Source organism: Saccostrea echinata, unplaced genomic scaffold, assembly GCF_033153115.1.
Source record: "Saccostrea echinata isolate AGI-Se365-2 ecotype Australia unplaced genomic scaffold, CSIRO_AGI_Sech_v1 ptg000001l, whole genome shotgun sequence".
Classification (NCBI taxonomy): Eukaryota; Metazoa; Mollusca; class Bivalvia; order Ostreida; family Ostreidae; genus Saccostrea; species Saccostrea echinata.
This window is the reverse complement of record NW_026889750.1, coordinates 50656258-50667107: the sequence shown is the minus strand read 5'-3', so window position 1 is coordinate 50667107 and position 10850 is coordinate 50656258. Positions and strand designations below refer to the sequence as shown.

General features: G+C 34.2%; 1 protein-coding gene across 1 annotated transcript; it reads right to left on the bottom strand.

The window, feature by feature from the left end:
* Nucleotides 1-1118: 1118 nt before the first annotated feature.
* LOC133181541 (elongation factor 1-alpha 1-like) lies at nt 1119-7887 on the bottom strand. Its single transcript, XM_061316029.1, has 7 exons — nt 7466-7887; nt 6405-6584; nt 4532-4699; nt 3599-3881; nt 3339-3430; nt 3078-3242; nt 1119-1772 (listed from the first exon to the last, which is right to left on the bottom strand). Exons 1-7 carry the CDS (start codon nt 7874-7876, stop codon nt 1119-1121), a joined length of 1953 nt encoding a protein of 650 aa, XP_061172013.1. The 5' UTR covers nt 7877-7887.
* Nucleotides 7888-10850: the final 2963 nt, after the last annotated feature.

Sequence of the window (10850 nt, the reverse complement as noted above, 5' to 3'; positions counted from 1 at the left end):
ACATATATCTATTACTCCCTCGGAAGATAAATCTAGATTCTGTTTTGGAATTGCTGAAGGAATTGTATCATTTTTGTTTATAAAATTATAAATACTTTTTGTACTTTTTTTATGACAAAAAATATTTTCAAAATAAAAAAGTGCGTTTGTTTGATAAATAAATGTGTTTTTTCCTCAAAAACATTCTATCTACTGACATATTCTTTAAGAACTTTTAAATAGCAAACACAGTGCTATTATACTGCATTAAGCTTACAAAGGGAATATTGAGTTTTTCTTGGAAAGTAGATTTTGGTAGAAATCTGCAATGATCTGAGAAAATATTACCCATGTTTCAACCCCCTTTTTATACCAATTTTCTATAAGAATGCTTTTGTTATATACCTTTGTTAGAATTTTACCATACAGAAATAACACAAGCCTTGTATTTCATATGTACATCATGATCTACATTCTTCAAAACACGTGCCATGAAGTAAAAACATCACACCATGTTGTTCTGAGGCATTAGAATATTAGAAATTAAAGCTTCACCAAAATCCATAAAAATCCATTACCTTTTTTCTAGCCATGGCTAGAATTGGTAATTGGTAACTTTCTGTTACCAATCTTTTGACCCATGTACATTTCAGTGATTTTATGAAATTATAAACATTTACCATCTTTAATCCTCTAGATTAATAATCTTGAGTAACTATATCTCTTTTAACTCTGTCACTCTTTGATTTCATGGTAAGTTTGGTGAAAATGTTTCTGAAAGAAAATTTTACAATAAAATACAAATAAAACAGATAATAAAAAGTTAAGAAAGCCAAACCTGTGTCCCTTAACCTGTATTATAGACTTGTACAGTGATATCAGTGTAGCTATTTCTAGGTCATCGCTGCAGATCATAGGAATACTATATAGGGTCCTATGATCTGTATTGTAGACTTTTACAATGATATCAGTGTAACACTTTTTGTTGTAACCAGTCGTATATGAACTGTAAATCACGTGCTTAGCTCTTTAAAAAATACATACTAATACATGATATCTTCGTGATGTACTATTATAGTTTTATGGGTCATCATGAAGTGTTTGTCATTGTGTTCTTCTGATTCCCTGACGACGAAGAACTATACATCTTCCTCCATACATCCACTGTCGTTCATTGTTCCTGCTACATCAATACTCAGCTTCAGTGTATGCTTTCCATTTGTTATATCGTCTTCGGTACCAGATTTTCCCTGCTCTTGACTTTCAAGCACCGATTCTACTTTGTCTGTACTAGCAGGGGTATTAAGACTACATTCACTTTTCACATTACTGTGTATACAATCAATTGTATCCTTGTTTTTCATGTTATTTGATAAGGACATAAGTGAATCGTAACCCTCTGATTTATTTTTTAGTTCATCTATTTCTGTTTCATCTGCCGCTTTCTCTTCAGCTTGCGTTTTCAATAAACTTTTCATATCTTTTATATTGCTTTTAGTGACCTTGACAACGACCCCGACCGCTATCGTCTGCTTCAAATCGCGTAAAATGATTCTCCCCAATGATGGATAATCAAAGAACGTTTCTACACAGATTGGTTTGAGTAGAATCATTTCCACCAGACCAACGTTTCCGGTCGACAGGGATGTCGGGAAGTCTTCAGCTGTCATTCCTGTTCGATCATCTGTCCGTTCTATGATGTTGGTGATGGTACAAGCAGTCATAGCGGTGTGACAGTGGAGCAAAGGCGAATAACCTTTCTTAATGTTCCCTGGATGGTGCAATATGCGTATCTGTGAATGTCAAAAAGAAATATTTTTTCTGCATTGCATTATTAGCCACACGGTGTTTACGCACAATTTAAATGATCCGCGTTATGTTTTTTAAATAGTAAAACATGCAAAAACAGCATGTAAATAATGATCATTTTTCATTTTAAGCTATAGCTAGTGTAGAACAGACGTATTTTTTTGGATATCTTTAGTTTAAACTCAGAATATATGCTTGCATAATGATGAAGGACTGTATATTATGATCACATAACTCTATATTAATAAATATAATAATCCTGATAGAGCAGAAAAGAATATGATATGCAGTGATCTATGATTTTTCAAATATGTTTTGTTATGTACAGAAATGTGAAGGAAATACAAAGTTACTTTAAAGATTACGAAGTGTGTCATTAGTTATGGCAATTTTAAAATGACCAAACTTTATGAGAAGTACGTATATTCATGACAAAAATAAGAACAACATTTCATAAAGTACATGTATATGTCCTCTGCCAAGAATGGAATAATACGGAAGTTTGTCTGTCAAAAATTGTATGTGGCTAAATAGCGTTAGATCCATTGATTGTAATAAACAGCTCTAAAGATGCTACAGATTTTTTCAAAGGTCAAGATCTGGAACCTTTGTTTAGAATTAGTTACATTCAAATAAGAAGTGTATTGCTTCATTTTGTATATGTTCAACAAAAAGAGACTGAAAGCTCTTTCAAGATTTTGCGGGTAGCTAATCCTGTCTAAATCTATTTAGATCAAGAAACAATGCAAAAGCAAAGAATGGACCACAAACATGTAATTTAAATAGGTTATGGAACAAAAGTATTGGGCCAAGATGCTAAAGATTTAAACATTATATCAGTGACGTAGCATCGTTTTTGAAAGGGGGGCAACCCAAGGATAAAATGTTCAACTTACATGAAAAAACTTGACAACTTGACAAGCAAAAAAAAAGAAAAAAGGGGAAAATTGTGCAAACTCGTATATCCTATTTCGGGGGGGGGGGGGGGGCTACCAGACTTTCAATGAACATTTCCAATAGAAAAACTTATGTCTGGAAAAGGGGAGGGCAGGCTCCCCCTGATTCTACGTGCCTGTAAATGACAATCTGTTTACCTGTGCAGTGACACAGGATGAAACTGTGCCTTCAATCCAATGAATGATCACTGGAAGTTTACTGAAAGGGAGCTAAATGACTTAGCTTTGCCATTCAGTCACCTTTCAGTAAACATTGAGTCACCTTTTAGGTTATTAAATGGCACGGTTTTATCTTGAGTGATTTGTTTTGCTACGTGATTGGACGTTACTTGCCTGTGCAGTGATTTGTTTGGCTTCGCGGGGAGGGTCATCATAAAGGTTTCCACACACATACCCCCTCTTAACCTTGTTTGTAGTCAGTCCCTCAAACTGAATACCCACATTGTCTCCCGCTCGTCCCTCATTGGTTACCTCTCCAAATATCTGTATTGCACGGGCCTGAATGAATGATACAACTTAACTTAAATCGTCTTTAAAATACCTTGTAGGGAATAAAGAATGATTTTAGACAGATATTAGTTTGAGATAACATACCGAACACTTTCTGTGGGATGGCGCAAAACTGAGCTCCATTTGTGGCCTGACAGATCCAGCATGAACTCTACCAGCTGCCACAATACCTATAGCTTTAAATATTGAAGAGAAAAATAATTATGTGCACTAGGAAAACTACGCACTTTGATGATGCTCACCACTAAAAGATATAATCAACATACAATGAAAAATCTTTACAGAAAAAAATAAGGAAAGCGGTAACAAGTATGAAGTCAAACTTGGAAGAATATGCAACGTACTCCCTAACTTGTATACTGTATGTATTGGGACACGCAGTGCCTTGCTATTCATACGCGTTGGTTGTTGTGCCTTGTGTAAAGCGTCCAATAACGTCACACCGGTTACGTGATTTCCTGGCCTGCTGAGTGTCTCCCAGTTGTCGTACCACGACATATTTGTTGTTGGTGTTGTTATGTTGTCACCTTTAATGGCGGACACGGGAACAAATATGACTTTATTGGGGTTGTAGCCAACCTTTTGCGCAACACGTTGCACGAGGTGAATACATGAATTATATTCTATCTGAAAAAGAGAATTCTTATAAAAAGAGAGAGAAAAAACCAAAACCAAAAAGAGATTTCTCATTTTTGACATCTTGTCCTAAGTAAATTGTCAGACGCAATTTCCAATGAAAACAAATAAGCGTTTCAAATTACAGATATTGATTGATGTTCAAGAGAATTCATAATTATCTTCTCTGCTGACACAACACAGACGACTCTATTGTAACTTCTGTCAAGGCAGATATTTTTAAAGAAAAAATTAATCGTTAATTACGGTTTATAACAGTTCAGCGCATTGGCACAGGAAAAAAACAGGGTTAAGAAGGAGAATGCAGTCATAGTCACGTATAGAAGTGCTTTATCCTGACGTTTTACTACATGGAGCAGACAAATCAGACGACACCACGACAGATAAAATTACTGTAGATATCTGTATATATATATAGTGTTAAAATTAAATCATAAAAAGCTATCATGGTGCCAAACATGACATTTCAACATGCGTCAATGAAAGTAATCAACTTTCAGACAAAGATTCAAATAGTGATTTAGAAATTAATTACTACAGGTGTAATTGAAATACCATTTCATACATGTATCATAAACATTAGAGTTCCATATGTTAAATCCACAATAAAAAAAATACAAACATTAACTATAATCATTGACCTGTGAATAGGGTGGCGATGTTGCGTCCATTTTGTTAACAGCAACAATGAGTTTCTTGACACCCATGGAGTATGCAATGTTGAGGTATTCTCTTAGTTGTCCAGTTTTTGTGATTGAAAGCTCGAATTCTTTCTTTGGAGCAGGAACAACTAAGACAACGACATCTGACTACAAAAGACAAGGAACAACATAAATTGTAAATTATTAGTACCATAGATTTCTGAAACACAGTTCATTTAAATTCTGGAAATGTAATGGCTGTTTATTTTTACTTGTTTTGCTCTCTAGATTTTGTTATGAAAAACATGGAGATGACGAACAGTATTCAAGCTCAAAAGTCCATTAAACAATACAAATTTTGGAGCTGAGCAAACATGGACGCCTAAAACATCAGAGGTAGGATCAGGTGTCATGGAGGAAAGAGCATCATTTGCCGACCGGTCACACCTGCCGTGTGCTCCTTGTCATGATCGGGAAACAACGGGAAAATCCGTCCACAATTCAGTGTGTAAACAATGGCCTAACAATTAGTATGAAAAACGTCAGTCAGCATTTGACTTAATGATTAATTGTATTTGCTGACAAGGTCATTGTATCGACATAGAACTTACGAAATGACGACTTTAAACGAGACTGTTGATATCCTTGTTTCATCAACTTGTTTGTCAATAACTTATCTCATTTTAAAATTGTTCATACGTAAAGCATACTCTTGCGTATCGAATCAACTGAGAGATATAAACCCCGTATGCAGGGATGAAAGTATATTGCTGCATAAGTTAGGGAAGCTGACGATTGAAAAGTTAAAGTCCTCACGTTTATTATAAAGCTAAGTTGTTAGATTACCATTAACGTCCTTTTCTAGTAAAATATCAAAATATGAAACAGATGTGTCAGACTCTGTGGTATCTTTTATTCCAAGCTCACCGGGATATATCATATCGACATAATGGAAATAACAATTGTTAATAGACAATACTTCGTCGATATATCTAAATGTCGAGTTGAGGGCCACAGCAAGTGTTTTCTTCTTTTCACGTATAAGATTTTGAACAAATCCTGCTTTATATCAATACAAAAATATGTCTGCTAATAACGGGGCGCAATTGGTACCCATGGGAATTCCAATAGATTGTTGGAAGACCTGGTCTCCAAAAACCACATGGATATTGTCAATCAGAAACTCAAGCATCTTTTTAATATCGACTTCTGAGTACTTTTGTGTACAATCAGAATGTTTTTCAATAAAATAATTTTGCAAATGACCAATGACAAGGTAAGTAAATTTACGAGTTCCATTTTTATTGAAAAAGCAGCTGTCAATAATATCAAAAGCCTGGAATTTAATTTATCGTGGGGAATGGCTGTATATTAAGTCGTAAGTTTTTATGTTGTTGATTTTGGTAAAATTTTGTGACTTCAAATTTTCCAAAAGTTCTTTGGAGTTTTTAAGTATCCACATCTGATTTACACCACTTCTCAAATATACGTTGTACAGTACTCCTGAAGTTTCTCCTTCACTACTGTTAATATCTTAGTGAGGAGTAAAGAAAGAGGCTTGGTTGAACATTTACTGGAACCCGCTATTTATCTTTGTAAAGATTATTGTGAAGTTTCGAATCCAATATAGATATGAAAATTCAAATTCATGTTGATTGTTGGGAATATTAAAAATATTCAAACCTGACATATGTTTTTGAAGAATTTCCTACTTGTTTCAAAGTAGTTAGTATATAATAAATATCAAGCACAATAATCAATATATGAATGTTGAAAACCTGCAGCTGAACATTTAAGTTAGAATGCAAAACTTGGTGATGGTCTAAGTGCCCATCTAGGCACGTGGAAAAATTTGATAGTTTGATACCATTACCTGTGATATCCCAGTAATCATGTTGTGAATATAGTTCCGGTGTCCAGGACAGTCGATGACAACCATATTATAGAGTGATGTTTCCATCCGCCGACTCTTGCTATCTATAGAATGGTTTCTGTCTCTCTCTACTTTCAGTTTGTCCATTAACCAGGCAAATTTTAGTGATGGTTTCCCAGCCTATTCAAAACAACAAACATTATCGAACAGAACATGTAATAATGTACGTGTACATATATTAATTTAAAGATTTCATTGATAAAAACTGAAGCTATTCTTTTTTTCTCCAGGCTCGTACAAAGCTTTTTTTCAGTTTGGGGATACTCAGGGGACACACTATCGTAGCTAAACACAATTTCTAAGTAAAAAGAAAAATTATCGAACTCTTTTGATAAGATTGTTCACCGTATGTAGAGTACATGTCATTAAAAATGGTTAATTCTCTATAAAGTGATTGTTTGTTTCCAAGATATACTCTCCATTTGAGGTTTTGTTATTTGGTATGGCTGCAGAAAGAAAAAATGCAGCTGCACCTCCTACAGGAAAGTTTGTTGAAATCTGAATACCCTACCGAGCTAAACTACATGTAAATACAATGTTATACCAGTTTATAAGGTTGTAAGGAATTTTAGCGCGATTGGGTTCGAGGACGATTAGACAGAAATATTCGAACTTTTCAACAAAATTAGATTCTTTTTTAATCCCAAGATATCAATCCAGTTATTAGAGATTTTAGAAACAACCTTATTCTCAGATCAGACATTCCCTTTATGTTGTTTACTTTTCATCTGTTCTCTTTATTGTGGAATCAATAACTATGTTCGTGATGGACGACATTAATATGAGAGATGAGAACAGATAAAATAATTGAGACAGGCCAAAGACAAGTAGAGTCATCAATCAATACTCTCTCTCTCTCTCTCCCTTTGATTTTGAGACACTAGTTTGAATGTAAAGTTTCTCAAAAATGTAACTCAAAGCAAAATCGCAGTAATTGAAAATACAGATATATGTTGAGATATCGTCTGTCCTAGGGACATGGGCTTAAAATTTAAACTCACAATAGTGGCGTCGTTTGATGATTTTGTAAGGGTTACTTCATCAACAACGCCACAGTTGTAAAGTAACCGCCCAGTCAGTGAAGACTTTCCGGAATCCACAGGTCCAATCATAGCGAGGTTCAAAAAAGGTGTTTTATTTTCAGATCGGTTTGCGAGGGATGACGGCAACCTAGGTGACATTTCGGTGGATGCAGAGGGTGGGCGGGAAGGAAAAATGCTGTTGTCAGTTCTCACAGAGGGTGACCGTGACCGGCCGCTGGAGCAGGCCTCAAACTGTATTTCTTGGAACCCGTCAGAACTTCTTGTTTTCCTGTTTGCCTTGGCGTCGAAATTTTTAACTCTTGCTTTGTTGTTTATGGCATTGCTATTCATGCCTGTAGGTACGACGGCAGAAGACCCTGATTTCATCATTTTATCGACATCGTCCCCTGGAAAATAAACAATCATTATATTTTCATGAATAAAAGATGACTAGATTCTGCAATGAAATGCTCTGCGGGTATGGATTCAATTTTTTTGCAGTTCATTAACTTGTCAACATTGGTATCATTATATCCCTTTATAAAAATTACCACTTTATTTTCCCTCTTGGTGAATCTAGGAAATTGATAAAGAATAACATTGTATATTGGAATTGGAAACTGTGTCAAGTGATTTTACGTTTCTAGATAATAATCTGGTATTTTCACAGTTCGATTTCATTTGTGGATAAGATACTAACCCTGGGTAACTTTTTATGTGACTTTAATGTATCCCCTGGTAAAGGATATTCAGGTTTTTCTTTTTTTAAAAACAAATCTCTTCTCTAGTGAGTTTTTATGCAAAAAATATTTGTACTTGGCGTGCGAAAATCAATATTGGCATCAGGAATGATGCTAATAAGATATATTTCACGACATATGTACTTTAAGCGTATTAATCAGTCTGTATATTATTAAAGATCTACCAAACTCCACTTAATACATTGCAAGCTAGTGGTTTACTCTTCACCTTTTCATTACTCATCGATCAACTCATACTTATTCAGTGATACTTCATAAAACAGTCAACATTGATAAAATAATTGTAAGCCTGATAGTAATTCATGAAATAATTAACATCATTGCAGTTCCATTATTACCTTTTTGTACATAATTTTTTAGAACGTTTGAGGCAATGTAGATAAATTGAACAAGAGCTAAATATATATATTTTTTCTGAGAGTAAACTTACTTTCTGTTTGTTCCGCCATTTTGACTTTTTACCTGTCCACAACAAAGAGGATTAAAGACAAAGTTAAAAAGTAAAAAAAGGTGTGTGACCGTCATTAATCCGGTCAGATTACGCTACTAAATAATCTCAGGCAAGATTGTTATTATAATCCCTGATTGATAAGTCAATTGTGTGGGCTATTTAAGAAAAGGTTTCGGAAAATTAAAATAACTTTGGTTAATTCATGGTTTGACACGAATCTCAGTGTTTAAAGTTGTTTATATTTCAATGTTTATTGTATGGTGTAACCATTTAAGGTGATATCTTTTGTAGGTTTTTTGTAAATATATATAGACATTACAATTTTAATGGTTTTCATATATTTAAAGTTTAGATCTATGGATGGGAATTTAAAGGGTGCCCCGTGTTAAGGATTACACCCCCTTTGCACGCAAAATATCGCATATGGAGAAATGGTATGCAGTTTATTCATGAGATTGCTTCCACGTGATTTACTGCTCATTAATATTCATAAAACCCTGCATAAACTTGAAAGTCCATTTAATTTCTTTTAATTTTTATAATTAAACCCGCAAGTCCATTACGTTTTGGTTTTTTTCTTCAGCCTCGTCATAGTTATATGGATAGAATTTTAGAACACATGATGCCGTTTTTAATAATAAGAAGGTCAAATTGATGCAAGAAGTTTACCCTTTTCAAATTAAAAAAGCGGTCGTAACTCTTCACGAAATGATAAATCTTTCTGTATTTTATAAAGACAGACTTTCTCCTGCACCTATTTATCGGCGGAATAACTCTGTCAACTTGCAATAAACACTAACATAATCATAAATGTTAAGACACCAATATACTTTCAAATCAAAAGGCAGTCACAACCTTCACTTTGGTATCAACAATCTTGACATTTCCGGTAGTGGATGTGAAGAAAAATCAAACCAATATCGCCGATATACAAATGAGCAGAATGAACACCTTTTCTTCATATAGTTTCTCTAGTTTTTATAAAAGAGTAGGCTGATCGTTTCTCTGGTTTTCGAAAAAGAGTAGCCAGAGAAACTAAAACAATTGGTTATAAAAAATTATTTTTACGTAAGAAATATGGCTAAAATACCACCAACTGTGCGTTTAACAACAAATAATCAATCATCAATAATGGTGAAAACCTGTGTTTAACAATTTATTTGGCATTGATGTTCAAATCGAGGACAGTTAAAGAATAACTCAAGGACACTCAATAGGTTGAGGTATACTCAGTAGAAATATTGTTATTTTTAAATATACTTATTTAATTACATAGAAGCATCGATGATATCGAGAAACTTAAACGCCGCCATTTCTCATTTGCTAAGTCATCTTTAGCAATTTTTTCGAAACCATCCGTGTCAGATTACCGTCTTCCTTGGAAGACAGTATACAGAGCATTCGGACTACGTACTTCCTCTCTTTTGTGATTGATAAAAGATGAGTGAAGTAAAAATTTGTTTCATTGGTGGAAATGTTGTTCAAGACACCGAAGATGAATTTCTGGTGATATTATATTCATCTGACTTAACAATTTTCAAGACTATCAATCTTCAAAAAAATCAACAAAACGACCCCCCTCCAAAAAAATGTTGCTACCCCCCCCCCGGTTCCTACGGCCATGACTGGCCTTTATCTTCTAAAGTCAGTTAAACAACTAAATATGAAACAGATTTGGCAGACTCTGTGGTGTCTTTTATTACAAGTTCACCGGGATATATCGAGTCGACATACGAATGAAAATAACTATTGTTAATTGATAAAACATCGTCGATATATCTGAATGTCGAATTGAAGGAAAGAGCTAGTGTTTTCCTCTTCTTGTGTAGAAGATTTTAAATAAATTCTGCTTCATAGGAATATAAAAACAGGTCAGCTAATAAAGGAGCATATTTGTTGGAAAACTTGGTCTTCATTTGATGTTATAGACTTTTGAAAAGTTTGGTGATTTTAAAGTTTCTAAAAGTTCTTTCGAGTTTTTGAGGATCCATATCTGATTTTCTCGACTTCTAGAATAAGCTGTAGTACAGTATGTCTGAAGTTTCTCCTTTACAGCAATTAATATTTTTGTAAGGAGTAAAGATAAGGGTTTGGTAGAGCATTTGCTAGACCCAGCAATGTATCTTTGTGTATTGAATCAACTGGGAGACAT

Excerpts from the sequence above, each read along its gene's own strand:
- LOC133181541 (XM_061316029.1), bottom strand. The coding sequence starts at position 7,876 with ATGATGAAATCAGGGTCTTCTGCCGTCGTACCTACAGGCATGAATAGC. Across the intron at positions 6,585-7,465 it reads CATCAAACGACGCCACTATT|GCTGGGAAACCATCACTAAA; the intron begins GTGAGTTTAAAT and ends TGTTTTGAATAG. Across the intron at positions 3,882-4,531 it reads CATCGCCACCCTATTCACAG|ATAGAATATAATTCATGTAT; the intron begins GTCAATGATTAT and ends TCTCTTTTTCAG.